The sequence below is a fragment of the Mus caroli genome, unplaced genomic scaffold (assembly GCF_978045245.1).
Source record: "Mus caroli unplaced genomic scaffold, Mus_caroli_1 scaffold_13, whole genome shotgun sequence".
Classification (NCBI taxonomy): Eukaryota; Metazoa; Chordata; class Mammalia; order Rodentia; family Muridae; genus Mus; species Mus caroli.
This window is the reverse complement of record NW_028227268.1, coordinates 100133059-100155103: the sequence shown is the minus strand read 5'-3', so window position 1 is coordinate 100155103 and position 22045 is coordinate 100133059. Positions and strand designations below refer to the sequence as shown.

At 37.5% G+C, this 22045-nt stretch overlaps 1 protein-coding gene across 3 annotated transcripts in view; it reads left to right on the top strand.

The window, feature by feature from the left end:
* Usp34 (ubiquitin specific peptidase 34) overlaps positions 1 to 22045 on the top strand; it is a 189522-nt gene that overhangs the window by 17646 nt on the left and 149831 nt on the right. For all 3 annotated transcript variants that reach the window (XM_085829072.1, XM_085829073.1, XM_029483282.2), the window contains exons 3-5: positions 10433 to 10853; positions 20756 to 20806; positions 20952 to 21101. In XM_085829072.1, the coding sequence (XP_085685198.1) occupies positions 10433 to 10853; positions 20756 to 20806; positions 20952 to 21101 (622 nt within the window). The remainder of the gene's footprint in view (positions 1 to 10432; positions 10854 to 20755; positions 20807 to 20951; positions 21102 to 22045) is intronic.

The window sequence follows — 22045 nt, the reverse complement described above, 5'->3', positions numbered from 1 at the left end:
CTCACACAATATGTACTCACTGATAAGTGGATATTAGCCCAAAAACTTAGGATACCCAAGATATAAGATACAATTTGTTAAACGCATGAAACTCAAGAAGAACGAAGACCAAAGTGTGGACACTGTGCCCCTTCTTGGAATTGGGAACAAAACACCCATGGAAAGAGTTACAGAGATAAAGTTTGGAGCTGTGAAGAAAGGATGGACCATCTCAAGACTGTCATATCCAGGGATCCATCCCATAATCAGCTTCCAAACGCTGACACCATTGCATACACTAGCAAGATTTCGCTGAAAGGACCCAGATACAGCTGTCTCTTGTGAGACAATGCCGGGGCCTAGCAAACACAGGAGTGGATGTTCACAGTCAGCTATTGGATGGATCACAGGGCCCCCAATGGAGGAGCTAGAGAAAGTACCCAAGGAGCTAAAGGGATCTGCAACCCTATTGTTGGAACAACATGATGTACTAACCAGTACCCCGGAGCTCTTGTCTCTAGCAGCATATGTATCAAAAGATGGCCTAGTCGGCCATCACTGGAAAGAGAGGCCCATTGGACTTGCCAACTTTATATGCCCCAGTACAGGGGAATTTCAGGGCCAAGGGGTGGGGGTGGGTGGGTGGGGGACTGGGGGGGGGGAGTGTTGGGGACTTTTTGGATAGCATTGGAAATGTAATTGAGGAAAATACCTAATTAAAAAAACAAAACAAAACAAAACAAAAGAACAAAGAAAGAAAAGAAAAAGGTTGTTGGTGGTGAAAGCCTTTAATTCCACCCAGTATTTGAAAGTAGAGGCAGAGAGATGTCTGTGATTTCTAGGCCAGCCTGGTCTACAGAGTGGGTTCTGGGCCAGCCAATGTGGCACAGAGAAACCCTGTCTCAAAAAAAAAAAAAACAAAAACAAACAAAAAAAAAAAACCAAAAGAAAAAAGATATCATACTATTATATTTAAAGTATTTTTCTCCAGAATTTAGCTCATATAAAACAATTTTTGAGAGTCAAGATAAAAGCCTTAGTTGGAGTCAATTTGGCTCATGCTTGTGATCCCAGAAGGCAGGTGCAGGAGGTTCCCAAGCTCCTGGCCATTCTTGGCTACATAGTTAGACCTTATCTCTACAAACAAAATGTGTGCAATGAAAACTTGAAACAGAAAGTTGATAAGGCTAATGTACAGATTCAGCAGCAAGGTCCTACTGTTTTTTGTTTTGTTTTGTTTTGTTTTTGTTTTCCTTCTGTCTCCCTTCTCTTCTGTTGATTTTTTATTATTATTGTTATTATTAGTAGTATTATTATCATTTAAAGATAGGTCTGTTGTGTAGATAGCCTGGCTGTCCTGGGACTCTAATTAGAGTCCAGAGCAGGCCAGCCTTTAGCTCACAGAGATCTGCCTGCTACTGCTTCCTGAATTTTGGGATTAAAATCTTTTGCCACCACACCCAGCCAGTATTATTGTTTTTGAAAGCCTTCCATATAAGAACTCCATAACATTTGGAATTAATTTCTCAGCAGACTATCTGTGGAAGCTGTTAATGATCACATATAAAATGAACATAATTGCAAAAAAGTGCTGAGAACTGGAAGGCCTCAACCAAGGTTTAACTAAGTAGCCTAGTTCTTTTCAGTACTACTGAGAGTCTAACGTCTGAGCATCTGCTATGGGCTGATGCAGCTGAACCTTGGTGTCTGTTGTTTCAGTCACCACATTCAACAGGTTTCTTCTGTTGAGAGTAGGCAGCCTATAGGAAAGGGTTACTAGCTTCAGATACTCTGGAAACATTTTTTCCCGATGTTGAATACTGTGTTATAATAGTTCTTTATGTTTTTTTTCTTCTAATTTTATGTGTAATTATGTTTTGTATGTATGTATGTATGTATGTATGTATATGTAACACACGTATGCCTGGTGCCCTACGAAGTGAGACGAGAGCTTTGGATCCCCTGGAACTGAAGTTACTGATGGTTTTGAGCCCCTGTGTGGGTTCTGGGAGCTGGGCCTGGGTCCTCTGGAAGCAAGTGGTTTTAACTGCTGGACCATCTATCCCCAGCCTTGTGAAGTAGATCTTTAATGCTTTCAACAATAGCAGGATAGGGAAAATGATAGATGCGTGTTGTCAAATGAAATTCTAGAATTTGTCCTAAGAAATGGACTTGTCTTAACGGTTTTTCATGAGTATTTATTTACTACTGAAACTTACTAAAGCCACATGTTTTGAGCTATCATTGCATTTAAAAAGCTTATCTTATCAGCATGTGCATATATAAGATGTGCATATATGAGTGCACAAGTTTTGTATATTTTCCCTTCTACTTTACCGAGAGAACTCAGGTTGTTAGTCTTGCATAGCAAGTGCTTTTTTTTTTGTTTGTTTGTTTGTTTTGAGACAGGGTTTCTCTGTATAGCTCTGGCTGTCCTGGAACTCACTTTGTAGACCAGGCTGGCCTCAAACTCAGAAATCTGCCTGTCTCTGCCTCCCAAGTTCTGGGATTAAAGGCTTGTGCCACCACCGCCTGGCGCTTTTTTTTTTTAATTAGATATTTTCTTCATTTACATTTCAAATGCTATTCCGAAGCCCCCTATACCCTCCCCCTGCCCTGCTCCCCAACCCACCCACTTCCACTTCCTGGCCCTGGCATTCCCCTTGGTATTGCATATGATCTTCACAATCAATACCAAGGGCCACAAGTGCTTTTTTTAACCGACTAAGCCATCTTACTAGCCCTCATTACATGGGTTTTAACATAAATTTGAATTCAATGTGAAGCATATCATTTTAGTTGGGTAATAAGTTCATAATCAGGCTAGAAATAAAAAATGTAGAATGGAGAAAAAGGCAGGATTGGCAGATGGTAGGAAAGATATGAGTGATACAGAACAATAAGTAGGAGGAGTCCAAACAAATGTTAAAAGTGACAGATGCAGGCGTGGGGCCCGCGTTTACATTAGCAGAACCAGCTAGATCTCTTGAGTTTGAAGCCAACGTGGTCAGTGGGGTTGAGTTCTGGGCCAACCAGACCTACACAGTGAAACTGTCTTTCTCTATCTCACAATGTGATTGAAAGAAAAAGCATATGGTATTTTTAAGTCCTCAATCCTATTTCTATTTTCAACTTAATGGCTTTAATATTCTGTTTTCTGAAATTGTAATATGCATCTGTTGCTTCATTTGTCAGTTTTAACCTTGATCTTCCTTTTATGATATATAGGATTTTACTTTGTCACATCTTTTCAATGTGGTTGCTATCAATTCTTAGCATACTTGTGAAAATAAAAATGCTGTTCAAAGATTTGCCAAAATGTTAGGTGGTTGCATTATTTGTTTCCTGGGGTCTCTACTGACTTGTTTTTCATTTGAGTAATTTTCTATATATGAATCACAAATTCTTCCTAAACTCTTAAAACCTTTTTAGTAATGATCTGTTATTTTTTTACTATCTGCCCAGTATCATCTGAATTTACCCTTGAATTTCAGTTTGTATTGCTTGCTGGTAAGCTAGCTTCCCTTCAGTGCCTTTATTTTTTTTACCCATACTATTTAGAATTATGATTTTGGGTGGTTATTGCTTTATTACTGTATTTTCTTAGAAAAGCTATATGGAAAACATGATTTTTAGAGTTGGCATATCTAAAGTGTTTATCCTTTATGTGCACTTTAATCATATGCTTTTTTGAACTCAGGATTCTGGGTGGAAAGTCATTCCTTTCAGAATTGTCAGTTACACTCCATTGTATTTCAGGGATCCAGTGTTGCTTTTCTGAAGTTTAGCTTTTTTTTTCCTTTTAGAAATACTGTCTGTGTAGGTCCATTTATCCGAGAGTTGTCCTAAAACTTGGGATTCTCCTACCTCAGCTTTCTGAGTGTAGAGCTCAGAAAGTGTGTTATGATACCCAGCACTTTTAGCAGTTTTATTCTTTATGTTTCTCTAATACCCTCCTTGAAAGCTTTAGGATTTTTTTCCCTTTATTTCAAGAATTGCAAGTGTCATACATTTGGCTAAGCCTTTCCATTCTGAAAATGAATATCATAAAACAACTGACAACAAAAGCTAGAGACTAATGTCTAATGGGAATGCACACTGAACAGCCGTTATAAAAACCAGTGCGGTGGTTTCCATTTCTCTGTGCAGCCCTGGCTGTCCTGGAACAGGCTCTGTAGATCAGGCTGGCCTTGTACTCAGAGATCCACCTGCCTCTGTCTCCTAAGTGCTGGGATTAGAGGTGTCCACCACTAGGCCTCACAAGCTAGAACTTTTTTTTTTTTTTTTAAAGATTTATTTATTTATTATATGTAAGTACACTGTAGCTGTCTTCAGACATTCCAGAAGAGGGCGCCAGATCTCGTTGCGGATGGTTGTGAGCCACCATGTGGTTGCTGGGATTTGAACTCTGGACCTTCGGAAGAGCAGTCAGGTGCCCTTACCCACTGAGCCATCTCACCAGCCCAAGCTAGAACTTTTATATGACCCATTTATATCACTCCTGGACCTCTACCTGAAAGACTGCATCCTATTACAGATACTTTTCTGTGTTTATTGCTGCTGTTTTCATAATAGCATAGGAATATAATAAACGTAGATGTCCACCATAGAAGACTGGATAATGGAAATGTGGTACATATACAGTGGAATTTCATTCATATGTATGGAAAAATAGAATTGTGCTATTTTTAGGAAGTATATTGAACTTGGAAATATTTTAAGTAAGATGACCCAGACTCAAAGACACACAACATATCTTCTCTTATGTAAATCTTACAACTTTTTGTATATACATATCTAGGTGGAAGGGAGGGCAAATGCCAGGAAACTAGAAAGTGGCTTATGAGAAGGGAAAATATTACTTCCAGCAGAAAATTACTCTATAAGTCTCACTAAGTGATATCTAAGCTATGTTTAGGAACCCCTAAAAGATGTGGTTGATTGAATGAGCATACCACTCATGAAAATTCTTAATTTCTGATTATGCTCTATTAGAACTAGTGTTAGTATGCTTCTGATATATTTCCTCTTTTGATTAGTAACTTTATTTTTGTACATTTACATATTGAAGTATTTTCATTAAGTTTTCCTTTATTTTTTATCTTGCCACCTTTTATTGTACATTAGTTTTTTAAAGTTAAATTTAAATCTTCCAATAAGTTGAAATAAAAATGCTAAAACTCCTTGTGAATTTTTATTTCATTATTTTCTCATGTCCATCTGTCTTTTAGACCTGCTAGTCTTATTGGTCATATGTTTTTCTTTTTCTCCCCAGTATCATAAGTCTTTATCCTCCTTTTTGAGAGATTGCTTTAGTTTCCCTGTTTGAAACTTTTGTTATTTATTATAGGTTGCTAAAATTTTAATTGGATTTAAAATGATAAACTATATATTTATTTTAAAGACATACCAACAGTCTATGTACAATTTAAGAGCTTTTTATTTTTAAATGGTGCTTAGGGTGGAACCCATGGCCTCACACAAAGACTCCTGACCTAACCTTGAGCTCTGTGCCCAACTTCAAAGGGCTCAGTTTTATAATCCCCACTTAAGTTTTTATAACATTTATTCTTTCAGTAACCTAATATCTGTTAGGTTCTTTAAGTATTATAAAGTATAGATAATTTTTTTCTTTCTCGTAATTGTGCTGGTTAGTTTTTATTTTTTAATATATATATTTGTGTGTGTGTGTATATATATATATATATATATATATATACACACACACACACACACACATACACACATATATATACACACACACACACACACACATATATATATATATATATCCCCACTGAAACAATCTGTGGTCATCTTGGGAAAGAACCTCAACTAACTTAGAAATTGCTTCCATCAGATCATGAAGCATTTAATGATTATATGGGAGGGTACAACCCATGGTAGGTGGCGCTGCCCTGTGCAGGGGCCCTGAAGTGGGAGGAACAAGCCTAAAGGGGTAAATTATTAGTAAGATGCATTCCTCCATGGTATCTGTTTAGCTCCTGCCTCTGGATTCCTGTCATGGTTGAGTTTTATGCCTTGACTTATCTCAGTGATAGAGTATAGATCAGGAAGTGAAAGCTAAATAAAATTCTCTTTTTTCCTTTTTTTTTTTTTAAATTATAGCAATATACAACAAACTAAGACAAAAAGTTGGTACCAGAAAATTGTTGTAGTGACAGACATGATCATGTTGTTTGGGAGGATTGTGGAAGTGTTAGGAACTTTGGGCTTGAAAAGTTATTAGTGCTCAAAACTTAATGGCCTTTTCTGGGGGAACTTGGAAGATAGTGTTGAGAACAGGGCAGATGATGAAGACCTGCCTTGTGGAATTTCATAGTGAAGCAATTGTGGTGATTTATTTGAATTAATAATCTGTGGTTCTGGTCAGCTGCAACTAAAGAATTTGCTCTGAATGGAGGGATAGTACAGTACCATTGAAATGAAACCTTTATTTTGCTGAGACTATGGCTATTGTTTGCTGGGGCTGAAAAAGCAGCTATAATTAAGAAGATACTGGTATCATTGAGGTGAAACCTTGTGCACAGTATTACTTCCTCATGGTCAGCACACAAACTGTGGCTTAGAGCAGCCAAGGCTGTATCTCATTTTGGGAGTTGAACTTGATAATGTCTAAGTTGTAAATGAATTATTTTTAATATAAATGTGTGTAGTGAATCCAGTGGCTTTTTCTTTACTTTATGCTAGTCCCCAATAACTACACAGAGAAACCAAGTGTTATTTAAAACTGTACCTCAATAGCTGAGCAGTAAAAGTGTACCTTAAACTTCTATGCTAATCTGGCTACTTTCCAGCCCATCATGATACTTGTATATTATTATTGATCTTCAGTCTCCTTCATAGCTCCAGTTCCTCCATCCTGCCAGCTCATCTGAAATGCACCCCCCCCCCCTTGGCGAATGTTACACCCTATTCTCTCTATTCTGCTTAGCCATTGGGTGATCAGTATTTATTGTCAAGGCAGAGAATAAATGATAATTGTTTACCCAAACTTGAGACAGGAGAGTCTTAGTGTAAGCATCATAGTGCTGTGTCCTTGTGAAACAAGATGAAGGCAGAGAAATCCCCATTTGAATAACTTAAGGGTAAACTTTATACAGTACACAAAACATTATGCCTACAAAGAATCTTGCACATGGTGCTGGCTTTGGCTGTATGAAAGTTACATTGTTTTGTTTTGTTTTATTTTTCTGAGACAGGGTCTCTCACTGTAGCCCTGCCTGTTTGTGAATTCCATATGTAGACCAGGCTGGCCTGCAGTTCACAGAGAGAGAGAGCTCTTCTTGATTCTGCCTCTTGAGTGCTGGCTCATTAAAGCTACCTTTACAAGGGATTGTGGTAAGCAGTGGAGGCTTGACATTGTGAAAAGGCTGTTGGTGAAGTGTAGCCTCAGTTGCAGTGGCAACCCCAGGATTGAAGGGGTCATGAAGAGAAGCTGAGACTTGGCATTGTGGTATAAATAGGCTTGGAGTCCCTGAAGAGAGCTCAATAGAGGCCATTGGTGAAGGTGCAGCTTCAGCTGCAGTGGAGACCCCAGTATATGGGGAATGCCAGGAATATGGACATTTTATTGATTAATGATTGATTTGGGAGGACCCAGACTACTGTGCCAGGTAGCCTTGAGTTTTATCATAAAGCAAACAGAGCAAGCCATGGGAGTATGCTGATTAATAAGCTGCATTTTTTTTTCATGGCTTCTGCTTCAGTTCCTGCTTCAGGTTTCTGCTTTGAGTTCCTGCCTTGTCTTTCCTCGGTGAGGAATTTTTAGCCCTGGGAGTTAAAAGTTCTTGAGTTGGTTTTGGGCACTGTTTATCAATAGTATCCAATAGAAAGGAAACTCAAACATTTCTGTGTTTTATTTATTTATGAGGAGTTTACCCCCTTCTTTTTTTAGAGTCTTGCTCTATATATCAGGCTTGCCTCAAATTTAGAGATTAAAGGTGTGCACCACCAAGCTATACTGAGTCTTTCTTACTGTTTCTGTTGTCTTTGGTGACACAAGTTTTCTTTCTTTTTTTTTTTTATTTTTCGAGACAGGGTTTCTCTGTGTAGCCCTGGCTGTCCTGGGACTCACTCTGTAGACCAGGTTGGCCTCGAACTCAGAAATCCACCTGCCTCTGCCTCCCAAGTGCTGGGATTAAAGGCATGCGCCACCACTGCCCGGCAGCCAAGATCTTTTAAGAACTCAGACTCTAGCTTTACTAAGAAAACTGCCTGAGTCTACAACTTCTCACTTTAAAGATAATTCTGCATTAGCATTATAGGAAGAATCTGAGTTGGAGTGATGGTACATCCTTACATTTTGGAATCAAAGGCAAGAGGATCCTGGCCAGCCTCAACTTAAAAGGGAGATCCTGTCAGTGTAAAAATGGGCAGGAATGTGGCTCAGCAGTTAAGAGGGCTTTCCCAGTATATATGAAATCCTGGATTTGTCCCAAGTATTGGAAAAGAGAAAAAAAGAGGTAGGAGATAAGAGGTAGGCAGGCTGCTCATCAGAAAGCACTACGAGTAATTTTTGTTTGTTTTAAGACTGGGGCTTGGTGTCTCACTTTAGATCTGGCTCAACTGGAATCACTAGCCTCAACTCAGAGATATCGGCCTGTCTTTTAATGCTAGATTAAAGACATTATATTTGTTTTCCTCATACAGATTGTAATATGGGTTGTGGGTTGGGGTTAGAGAGAAGGTTCTTCTAAAGGACTCATCTTCAGTTCCTAATATCTCTGGTGGCTCACAACTGCCTGCAGCTGCAGATCTAGGGGACTTGATGCACTCTTGTGGCCTTCATAGAAAGGTACACTTACAAACACACACAAATAGATGTCTGGGTGCTATGACACACACCTTTAATCTTAATATTTTTATGTCAGAGGCAGGTGGGTATCTAAGCTTGAGGTTATCCTGGTCTACATAGTGAGTTCTAGGCCATCCAGAGCCACATAGACTCTATTTTGAAAAAAAAAAATGGTAATATGGTATTTTATAGCTAAAAAGAACTTTTGAAGTAAAAGCCCCTTTGTTTAGTCAATGTGACAAATTTTTCTAAAAATGGTATTTAATTAATTAGAATCAGTATTACGGTAGAATAGGGATTTTGGAATTCTGTGTTCGGCTTAACATAAGGTTTTTTTTTTTTTAGATTTATTTATTATATGAGTACACTGTAGCTATTTTTAGACACACCAGAAGAGGGAGTAAGATCCTATTACAAATGGTTGTTAGCCACCATGTGGTTGCTGGGAATTGAACTCAGGACCTCTGGAAGAGCAGTCGGTGCTCTTAACTGCTGAGCCATTTCTTCAGCCTTTATCATAAGGTTTTAATCAAGGCATTAGTCATGATATAATTATGTGGAGGCCTACAGGGGGTAGAGGATCTGTTGTTTGGGGAAACCTTAGTTGTAGGCAGCTTGAATGTTACTAATTATACCATGGTCGCAGTCTTTTTAATGACCTAATCTTAGATATTTCATCTTTTAACTACTATCACAGTTCACACAATGGAAATGAGTCCCTTCTGGTCTCAAGGGGAAGAAGTTAGGATTTGCTTTTTAAATGAATGTGTGCCAAGCGTTTCGTGGTCATACTTGTAAGTTTATCACGCCTATAGAAATGAGATTATTTCCCTTTTTGGTTGTACAGTGTGTTGGTGATCTATTTGGACAATGTAGAGACATTTTGCTAATACTTCAAGGAATAAGTTATAAGTAATGGCTGATTATCTGTCATCAGTGTTTGGATTCTAATATAATTTGAACAAGGTACTTGTGTGTGTGTTGTTTAGTTATTGATTCACACAAGATTTTTAATTGCCTGAAATATGCCAGGCATTGTGCTATTAATTGAACTTGTCTAAGAGAACTAGATTTGTATGTAATGCCTACCTGACATTTCCCTTTTTTGTTTGTTTGTTTGTTTTTGTTTTTTTTTAGTGACATTGAAGAGAGAGTGTTTTGTGTTTCTGAGTATGTTTGGTTTTTCAGATAGGGTCAGAATATCCATCCTAAGTAGGCTTCAAGATTTCATTTAAAAATGTAGGTAGATAATAAATTTTGTTAGATAAGAAAACACCTTGTATTAAGTAACCAGCAGTTTTATTAATGAAGTCATTAATACTAATACTATTATTACTACTACTACTGTTGTTTGGTTTTTTGAGACAGGATTTCTGCATAACCATGTGCCTGTCCTTGAACTCTACAGTGATCCATCTGCTTTTTGTTTCTAAATTCTGGGATTAAAGGCATGTATCACCATACCCAGTCTGTGATTCTATTCTTAAAAATGAATACAGAGCTGTCCTAGCAGGAAGGGGAAAATTGATGTTTAAGAAAAGTATTTTAGTGTTTGCTTCTTTTGTTACTTATTGAAATGTATATTGTTCCCTCTCTAGGAAGCATTTATTTACTACATTTTATTTTCTCTTATAGGCAATGTCTATGCTGCTTCAAGGAATATAAGCATTTGGAGATTTTTAACCAAGTAGTATGTGCACTTATTAATTTAGTCATTGCACAAGTTCAAGTGCTCCGGGACCAGCTTTGTAAACATTGTACTACCATTAACATAGATTCCACGTGGCAAGATGAGAGTAATCAAGCGGAAGAACCACTGAGTATAGATAGAGAATGTAATGAAGGAAATACAGAAAGACAAAAATCAATAGAAAAAAAATCAAACTCTACAAGAACTTGTAATCTGACTGAGGAGGAATCGTCAAAGAGTTCTGATCCTTTTAGTTTATGGAATACAGATGAGAAGGAAAAACTATTACTATGTGTAGCAAAAATTTTTCAAATTCAATTTCCCTTATATACTGCTTACAAGCATAATACTCATCCTACTATAGAGGTAGGTAAAAATAGGTACAATGTTCTTGTGTTATCAAGTCCTATTAAGCTTGCTAGTTCCCTCCTTATCTGTGGATGACTCAAACTGGCAAGTCTTTGATGTAAAATTTTCTTTCTTCCTACCCTGTCTGTCTGCCATTCCCTTCTTTCTTCTTTCTCTTTGAGACAGGGTCTCACTGTATAGTCCTGTAGTGTGGCCTTGAATTTTCTGTGTATCCTAGGGCTGGCCTTGAAGTTTAATTCACTTGTCTCAGCCTGAGTGCTTGCATAAAGCTGTGCAATCATGTTCCAACTTGATGGAAAAACATTACTAGTGTTGCCAAAATATATTTATAATTGAACTCAGAAGAACTTAAATTTAAGTGATTTAGCCATTTTTTTCTTTGCTCTATTCGTTATGACTTAATAAAAAACAAAAAACAAAAACCAGTGGCTGGGCTGGGCATGTATAGTTCAGTGATGGCATGCTTGCCTAGCATTTGTGTGACGTTCTACATTCAGGTCCCAACAGTTTCAGAGGATCCAGGTTATGTTCCAGCACCCATGCAGTAATGCACAGCTGTAGCTTGAGTTCAAGGGCATCTGACCCTGCTTCTGATGTCTTTGGGCTCTGTACTGGCTAGTTTTGTGTCAATTTGACACGGCTGGAGTTATCACAGAGAAAGGAGCTTCAGTTGAGGAAATGCCTCCATGAGATCCAACTGTAAGGCATTTTCTCAATTAGTGATCAAGGGGGAAAGGTCCCTTGTGGGTGGTGCCATGTCTGGGCTGGTAGTCTTGGGTTCTATAAGAGAGCAGGCTGAGCAAGCCAGGGGAGGCAAGCCAGTAAAGAACATCCCTACATGGTCTCTGCATCAGCTCCTGCTTCCTGACCTGCTTGAGTTCCAGTCCTGACTTCCTTGGTGATGAACAGCAGTATGGAATTGTAAGCTGAATAAACCCTTTCCTCCCCATCTTGCTTCTTGGTCATGATGTTTGTGCAGAAATAGAAACCCTGACTAAGACAGGTTCCTACATGCATGTGGTGGGAAAACATACTCATGTATTTATAAAATTAAAAATAGTTGTGTCAAAAAAGAACCAGAGTTTTTAATTTTATTCTTTTTTTTTGTTGCTTTGTTTTCCAGACAGTGTTTCTCTGTATAGCCCTGGCTGTCCTGGAACTCACTTTGTAGACCAGGCTGGCCTCGAACTCAGAAATTCGCCTGCCTCTGTCTCCCGAGTGCTGGGATTAAAGGTGTGCGCCACCATGCCCGGCTTTAATTTCATTCTTAGGAACGTGTCAGACTAGAACTTTTAATTAATAAGTAGAGCTTTAAAAAAAAAAAAAAAACCCTGTCTTGAAAAACAAAACAAAACAAAAATAATAAATTATATATATATATATATATATATATATATATATATATATTTTTTTTTTTTTTTAAGTAGTATTTTTTATAAGTCAAATGGCTTAATTCTACTTGTGTTATTTTTATGAGCATTTCAGAAATTTAAAGACTTAGGATTTGTGAAGATAATTGTATTTATAGAAAGCAGGAAGTGAAACTGTGTGGTTATGTATTTGCCTCAGTGCAGTGATTTATTACCTGCCATTCTCTGATGATGGGAGTGCTTACCAAGTTTGTGGGTCATTTATGCACTGCATTTATTTTGGGTTTGGATGGGTTAAAGTCAGACTCTGAGCAGTCTGGCTGTTCTGTGCATGGTTTCTTGTATTTTCTTCCATGGCTACTGCTCCTATGCAGGTGGGCAAGCTTCCTCACATTGTGGTTTTAGGAGTGCTTGAGATAGATGAAGGTAGATTTCTAAGGCATCTGTGTGCCACTGAAGTGGCATAGAATGAATTTTATTACAAATTTGGTGATTGATACAATTCATAAGGGCATTCAACATTTAAAGGGATGGTGAAGAAAATTGTACATTTATTTCATCTCTAGCTGGGGAGGAAAGGCAAAGTGTTGTAGTTTTCATTATCATCATAAACTGGGCTCAGGCTCGCCTCAGACTTGTGTAATAGAAGATGACCTTGAGCTCCTTCTCCATTCTGGCTGATGGAATTATAAGAATAAATTACCATATCTGCTTATGGGTTGCTGGAGATCAAATACAGGGTTTTGTGCTTGCTAGGCAAATACCTTGTCAACTAAGCTATGTTCTTAGTTCTTGTTTATATCCTGGATAATCTACTTCTTACAATACTGAGCTGTGAATTTGCCACATGCTCTTCATCATCCATCCACCCATCCATTTATTGACAGAGTTTTACTATATATTGCTGGCTGGTCTGGAGTGTACTGTGTAGGCCAAGCTGGCATCAGACTCATAGATAAGCCTGTTTTTGCCTCCTGGGTGCTGGAGTTTATTGTTGTCTCTCTGTCTGTCTCCTTGCCTCTTGCTTTGCTTTGCTTTGCTTTGCTTTGCTCCTTTCCTCCTTCCACCCTTCCCTCTTCCACCCTTCCCTCTTTCACCCTTCCACCCTTCCCCCTTCCATCCTTCCCTCTTCCCCCTTCCTCCTTCCATCCTTCCCCCTTCCTCCTTCCCCCTTCCAACCTTCCCCCTTCCACCCTTCCCCCTTCAACCCTTCCCTCTTCCCTTCTTCCCCCCCTTCCCCCTCCCCTCTTCCCCCCTTCCCTCCTATCCCCCTTCCACCTTTCCCCCTCCATTCCCGTGTTTTGAGACAGGGTTCCTCCATGTAACCCTAGCAGGCTGTTGCTCTCTGTATATCACGTAGGCCTTGAACTCAATAGATATTGCTTGCCCCTGTCTTCCTAACCTTGAATGCTGGGGTTAAAGATGTTCACTAGCACCATCCAGCTTTACTGTTTTTGTTTTTGTTTTCTACCTTACATGTTCGTTCTGTAACCTTCATTATGTATCAACTTTACCTGAAAAATAAGCCCTTTATTTGGAATATTTTTGAACTGTTTTGAGAAAACATAGCCCATTAAATGGTTATTACTCCTATTAGAAATATTGATAAGAACATTTTGAAGTAGATTGTATTTTATTCTAGAATTTAGTGTGTTGTTTCTGTATAGAAACTCTGTAAAGAATATATGATAAGATACATAAACCTTTAATCTTTGGGGACTGGAGAGATCGTTCAGTAGTTAAGAGTACTGGCTGCTTTTCCAGAGGACTCAAGTTGGCTTCCCAGCACCTAACTGTTCCAGGGACCCCATACCGTCTTCTGGCCTATGAAGGCACTGTTGGCACATGTTCACAGAATCACATGTAGGTAAAACACCCACAGACATGAAAGGAAAATCAATCTAACATTTTTAAAATTTAATCTTTAGAATACAGTATAAATTTTGTTTTCAGCCTCATATTGGTATGTACAAATACTAGAAATGCTTTCATTTAAAAATGTAGATATATGAAGTTCATTTAGAAAGTAATTTTATTCAATTAATTAATTAGTTTTTTGGTACAGGACCTTATTTTGTAGCTACATGGCTGTCTTGGAACTTGCACTGTAGACATGTTGCCTTGGAAGTCACAGAGATCGCCTAGTTTTGCCTCCATACCCTGCGAGTTAATTTTTTTTTAGTGAAACTGGATGAGGTAGCTTATGCCTTTATCCCAGTTCTCAGGAGATAGAGGCAGGAGAATCAAAGTCTGAGGCTAGTGTAGGTCAACTCTAGTTTAAAGTCTAGAGCAGCTTAGGCCTCAGGGTAAGACACAGACCAAAAGGAAATTCTTTATAAGAGCACTATAAGTAATACTAAGTCTGATAGTTTGTCTTAAAGTCAGTTTAAGCAGTGATTTTTTTTTTCCATTTAGAAATAATAATCTGTGACTGTTATAGTCAGGCACTTATACTTTTTTTGTAGTAAAGCATCTTGTTAGTACTATTCTTCAAGATAATTCTATGTGGTTACTTGTTTGAAAGTAAAGGTTTCATAAGATGTTTTAGGTAAAATTACTTTATTGAAATTTTATTAAAATTATTAAAATTTTAATTTAAAAAGGTAACTGTAGAGGAGTTTTGTATTGAATTTTATATAGGAATATGCTTTTAAATGTTCTGTTCTTATTCATTGTTAAAAATACCCTAAAATGTGTGATTTCTAGCCTAGTGATCATGGAATTAATTGTTAATTGTCAGTTGTTTGAGAAAGTATAGAATCTTAGTGTAGTTTACGTGTATTGTAGAGTCAGGCTATATGTATTTATAAACGTGCTGCCGGGACCAACCTTCTTTCGTTTGAGTTCGTAGACCACCTACCTTTAACTTTTATTCTTGTGTAGTTTTTTCCCTGATTAAGCCTTTTACTTGAATTTTTATTTTTAAGAGACCAAACTTGTTGAAATCTTTTATAAGGAAAGGTTCAAAACTCAAGTTGTTCATATTTGATACCATGACTAGTAGACTGGTCAGTGCCCTTATTAAATGGAGAAAGCATTTACTGGGCTTACAGACTTTGAAAGATTTTTTTCCAGATTTCAGCTGTATACTGCTGTGAAGTTCTAGAATCAGGGCTTATAATATACAACACAGTTTCTTGATACTTTGAACTAATTATTCACAGCAAATGTTTAATAGGATGGAAACTTAGTAGAGTCTTTGTACCTCTCCTTCCTTCTTAGCATCCCTCTTAAAGTTGAGTAGTATATGCATGCTTATCTATGTATATACACATTTGCACATGTACATATGAATGGTGGGAGGGGCAGTAATAGGGTTTGAACCTAAGGCTTCATGTGTGATAGACCAGTGCTCTCACTGCGATTACCTCTCAGTCCTCAGTTGTTAACTAATTTTTTTGTGTCTTAGTATGTTACTCACAGCTGGCCTTGAACTAGTGAGGCTCAAGTGGCTTGCCTTGTATGTCATCATGCTTTGATAAAAGTTAAAAATCTTTAAAAATACTTAGTGACTGGAAATAGGTAATATTGTTGTGGGCAGATTATTGTTAATAGTAATTCTTGGAAATAGTTTCTGCCCTAGTGTTCTATTTTTTTTTAATTTAAATGGTTATAAAAATTGTAGAAGCAAAATGCAGTGACATGTGTCTATTGTTGTTGTTTTTTCTTTTTCTTTCTTTCTTTTTTTTTTTTTTTTTTTATTTTCAGAGACAGGGTTTCTCTGTATAGCCGTGGCTGTCCTGGAACTCACTTTGTAGACCAGGTTGGCCTCGAACTCAGAAATTTGCCTGCCTCTGCCTCCCAAGTGCTGGGATTAAAGGCACGCGCCACCACTGCCTGGCTGTGTCTATTATTATAGCTACCTGATTATACTCAACTGGGAGGGACAACATAATATGACCTGATTTCTCCCCCAAAAAGGATGTGTTGTGTATGATATTTCATTTGCATGCACATATAATATATATATATAGTACATGATATATTTTGGTTATATATATATATATACACATATATATATATACACATACAGTGTATATATATATATATGCACTGTATGCATGCTTAGTGTCTGGAGGCCAGGAGAGGGCACTGGATTCCCCGGAACTGGAGTTACAGCTAGTGTTAGGTAGCACATGGGTGCTGGGAACCAAATCTTGGCCATCACAGCAGGCTCTTCTTTTTATAATGTTTTTTTCAAGACAAGGTTTCTCTGTAGTCCTTGTTGACCTGGAACTTGGTCTGTAGTTCATACTGGTCTTGAACTCAAAGATCCTCCTGCTTCTGCCTCAGTGCTGGTATACACCATCACTTGGCAATAAGCAATTACTTTTATTTTAAGTGCATTGGTATTTTGCCTGCATGCATGTCTGTGTGAAGATGTTAGATCTTTGAGTTACATCAGTAGTGAGCTGCCATGTGGTTGCTGGGAATTAAACCCTAATCCTCTGGAAGAACAGTTAGTGCTCTTAACTGTTGAAGTGTCTCTCCAGTTCCAACAGCAAGTACTCTTAAGCTGAGCTCTCTCTTTAGTCCCCCAAGCCTTGGGGGCTGGGTGTTGTGCTCCATACCTTTAATCTCAGTACTTGGGAAGCAGGGGATTGCCTGGGCTACATAATGAGTTCCAGGACATCTAGGACTCTTAACTCAAGCAAAAGAAAATTTGTAGAGAGGAGAGAGGGGGGCAGTACTTTTTGTTTAGTGTATGTATACATGGTATTGTGAGACAGTGTGCATGTATCTTGACAGTTTGAAGTCTTGGTTCATCTACCTTTTTTAAGGAGAATTTTGTGTAGCTCAGGCTGTGTTTGAATTCACTATGTGACAAAGATAACCTTGAACTCAAGTTTCTGGTATCTTTTTACTAACTGCTATTTTTTGGGGGAGGTGCCCTTTTTTTTTTTTTTTATAAAGTTGCTTTTTTGTGAAGAGAGGCTATTATTGTATGCCTTTGGTAGTTTAGAACTTAAAGTAGTTCAGCAACCTTCAGTTTATGGCAACTCTCCTACCCTTGAAGATCACTGATATATTAGGCCATGAGCCTTTTTAAATTTAGAGAAAAAATATATACACATACATAGCATGCACAAAGTCCTGATTGATTCCTTCTACTTTATAACCTGGGTGTGGTGTTTCATGGTCCTAGTTTTGGGAAGGTTCATGCACATAGTCCTAGTTTTGGGGAGATGGATGATCAGGAATTTAAGGTTACACTTGATTGTATAGTGAGCTTGAGGCCTTCATGGAGACTGTTTCTCAAAAAAACAAATTACCTCCTCAAAACTGGATATGATGGCACATTCTGAGGCTGTCTAAAGCTGCAGAGTGGGATCTTGTCATAAAGTAAGTTTTTAAAAATTGCATTGCTATTATTTTGTCTAGTGTATGTATGTATGTATATATGTGCCTGTGTTACATGCTGTTATTTTGTCTAGTGTGTGTATGTATGTATGTGCCTGTGTATGTGTTTTCAAGAATCCCCTGAGGTTAGAGGAGACTTTTAGGACTCAGTTCCTACTTTCTACCATGAGGTGTCTGAAGATTGAACTCAAGCTGTCAGTCTCAGCACCTTCTGAGAAATCTTTTAAGATCTTTAACTTGTTTTTCGTGTTGTCCCAGAATTATATAACTACTGTGAATTTAAGGACTCCTGACTTTAAGCACACCTTTAATTCTGGGTAACTTCATGTTCCCTATGGCTCAGTTATAGAGCAGTATTTGCTATTAGAGAATTACTTCACTCTAGTTTTGTTTGGTTCTAAAATGTGGTATAATTTTATTTGCTAAACATAGAGCTTACAGTATAATCCTAATCTGGGCTTGACTCTATGTACCTACTCACTGGGAAGGAGCAGGCAGAATCATAAACAGGACTAGGAAGACAGTTGCTCTGGTCTCCGTGTGGAACTAGGTCATAAGGATCCTGTTGTACATGATGGTAGAAATCGTTTCAGAGTTTCTGTATTTGTGTTCTGCACTCGTATTCCAGCATGGTTCTTAGTCAGTGACTTGGTACTTAAATGGTACCACAGGAGTTCTGAAACTCTGGAAGTTTTCCTGGAACCCACAGCTTTAAATGTGCTCAGCAAGTGCTCTGTCACTGAACTACATCCTTAACTATAGACATTTTGTTGAGAGTAATTTGAGGCTCTGGTATTAGAAAGTTAAAAACTGTTTGATTTAGCATACCTGTTTTGCAAAATGTTTTTACTTGTTAGGTAAGTTTAATTCAATTGCAGTGTTCTGAGAGCGCTGATTTGCCAGTCATTTTCAGAGTCATTTAACAATTCATCTTTATATGAAACAAGTAATGGCAAAGAATGAATAAATGAGTTCTCTTGGTATTGCTTTCAGATGAGTGTATGTATAGTGTGACAAATTAAAAACAGAATATATAAAATAAAAACCTTAAAAGACTTGAACCTTATATATTTTTCCATGCTTCCACAGTAACAAAACACGGCCTTTTACCTAATCAGTTTATATTGTTACAGTCTTTTCAAAAAGAAATATATATATATACACACACACATACACATACATACACACACATATATACATACACACACACACACACATATATATATATATCTCCACATCTATTATCTCAGATCTGAGCTCTTGGCAGATGAGAGTAGGATTAGAAGTTCAAGGTCATCCTTGGCTGCTTTGGGAATTCAAAGCCAGCCTAGGCTATGTGAGACCCTGTCTCAAATCCCCCTCTTAATCTCCCTTAAATTGCGATCGACCAGACGTTGTACTGTACATTTGAAATCCTATCCTTACGAAACCAAAGCCAGGAGGATTGAAATTCTAGCCAGCCTGTGCTATCCAATAGCATGATCCTTTTTTTTTGTTTGTTTGGTTTTTTTTTGTTGTTGTTGTTAAATTTATTTGCCTTTTTATTTTATGTGCACTGGGGTTTTGCTTGCACGTATGTCTTTGTGAGTGTCAGATCTTTGAGTTACAGACAGTTGTGAGCTGCCATGTGGGAGTTAGAATTTGAACCTGGGTCTACTGGAAACACAGTCAGTGCCCTTAACCAGTGAGCCTTCTCTCTCGTGCCACAAGGTCCTGTTTTTAAGTAATTTTGATGATCAGGTCCTGATCATAATTTTTGTTCTTAGATATAATAGAGAGTATTACCTTTTTCCCCTCTAGACAGGGTTTCTCTGTGTACCCTTGCCTATCCTAGAAGTCACTCTGTAGACCAGGCTGGCCTCCAACTCAAAGATCTGTCTGCCTCTGGCACCAGATTGCTGGTATTAAAGGTGTGAACCACCACCACCTGGCTGCTTTCTTTTCTAGAACATACAGATGTATTTCATTTTTTTCTTTCTAAAAATTTTCAACAGGTCTTTTTTGTTATTCTGAGACAGGGTTTCTTTGTGTAGCTCTGACTGTTTTGGAACTCCCTCTGTATGTAGACCAGGCTGGCCTCACTCAGAGAGCCACCTGCCTCTGCCTCCAGAGTTCTGGGATTGAAGGCGTGTGCTACCCCCTCTCAGCTTTGAACAGTTTCTAGGTCTAACCTATATGTCGTATGCAGTTTAGTGAAACTTTTTACCACATCTCAGTTTTTAGAGTGTTTTCTTTCTCATAGGTTCTCTGAAATTGGGTGTTTATGCTTCCATTTACTTATCTGATCTATTAGTATTAGTTGAATTTAGTTTTGTTACGAGTTTCGGTGAATGTGATTATACATAAAATTTCCAGCATTTCTCTTGGTACTTCTTCAGACTAAAATATTCAAAAGATGATCTGCAGGTCTAAAGCAGTCCACATTTTAAGTATTGATAAGTACTGTTTACCCTTCCATAAACATTTGCTTATATGGTCCCCAACGAGTGTGCTTTGGGCAGCAAATCTTGGGAAATACATTCTCTGGAGTGCATCTCATGAGCGCTCTAGAGTGTAGTTTGAAAATCACCTAATTTGTATTTTTAAGAATTACTCTGACTCTTTTGAAGTGTGCCCCCAAGTGGTAATGACCCAACCTAGGGCCTTACACATGCTAAGCAGGCGCTCTACCACTAAACAGAGTCTTTAACCCAGCACAGATTCACCCTGATTTTAAAGGAAAGCTTATGTTGTTTAAATTGGTTTTATTTGAGAAGGAAAAATAAGCCCGGTGTGGTTATACACAGCTATAATGAAGGTGGAGACAGCAGACTTATGAATTCAAGGCCATTCTGGGCTTCCACAGTGAGACACTATCTCCAAAAAAAGGAAAAAAAGAGAAAAAAGTTAGGGGCGTGGTTCAATTGTAGAATACTTGTCTGACACTTTGCCAGGTACTGTGAAAGAAGCTTAGGCAGAATTAGGAAAACCGTGTACAGTGTGTACTACTGGAAGGTTTCTGTAGAAGGCTTTAAGAATACTTCAGACCTGAGATACTGTAACTTCAGTAGGGGATGTTGCTGTTGATGGCTGTAAGATAGACTCTTGAGATTTTATAAGATCACTTTTAGAAAAATTTTTTTAGACCATCATTTAATAATGGTCTAATACTTTTTTTTTTTTAATTAGGATATATCGACTCAAGAAAGTAACATATTAGGGGCATTCTGTGATATGAATGTAAGTATTTTTTTATATTCTAAGGTTTATGAAATATGTTTTGTTTTATCTTTTGAGTTTTTACATCTGATAGTAAATCAGTGTTGCTCATAAACTGAAAATGATTTCTTATAAATTTAAAAGGATACACTTTTGTTTTTTATAGGATGTAGAAGTACCCTTGCATTTGCTTCGTTATGTCTGTCTGTTTTGTGGGAAAAATGGCCTTTCTCTCATGAAGGATTGCTTTGAATATGGGACTCCTGAGACGTTACCATTTCTTATAGCACATGCATTTATTACAGTTGTTTCTAATGTAAGTATAGTTTGGAATTATTCTTCAACTTTTTAGTATAATGTCTGCATTTCAATGTCATGAATATTTTTGTCCAGAAATTGCAGGTTTTGATTAATTTGCATGTTTAATTTCTGCATAATTTAAAAACTAAATATGTAAAGTCTATTTTTGAAAGGTAATAAAATTATAATGTGAATAAAATTAGTCAACTTTTAAATTTAAAACAGGTAAAGGTTGCCCTTACCTCTTTTATATAAAAGGCAAAGGTAGGTAGCTTGTGTTGAAATTAACCTTTGTCTAGGATTTTGTCCTGGGAAAACTTTCTGCTTCCTAGGTTTTGCGTTATTTAAATTAAATGTTAATCTACTTCACTATTATAATATGTCTGACTTCCCTCTGCATTATATAGGATGATGTAATGTTGCTTTTTCTCTTTATACTATAAAAATTGTGAAGCACAGTGAAAATTTTATTAGGGAAGTAATTTTATATCTGTATATTCAGCCTTTAATATCTTACTGTGCTTATTTTAGGAAGACTATAGGTGAAGTTAAATGTAACTTAACTAAAAAAAAAAACCCTAAGCTTTTGTATTATTTAAATAAAATGTATATAAAATAAAACAGTATATGTAAGGTCCTTGGCCAGTGTTGTGTTGCATTGTGTCCAGTGGTAGCCATATAGTGCTGTTGTGCACTGGAAAGGGGGGACACTGGTGTTGCTCAGGTTTATTGCATATGTGTCTGTAATTTAAATAAACGACTTTTACCAAGATCATTTTTATATCAATAATTCCATGTTTTTTTATATTTTGAAAAAGTTTTAATATAGAAAAAGTGAATGTAGCATGTTTATTGTATGTTCTATTTCGACCTCTTATGCATCTTAGACAAGGTCTGCTGTTACAGTCTTGGATGAGATCCTATTGCCTTTCTTTTTTTTTGTTTATTTGTTTAGCCCTG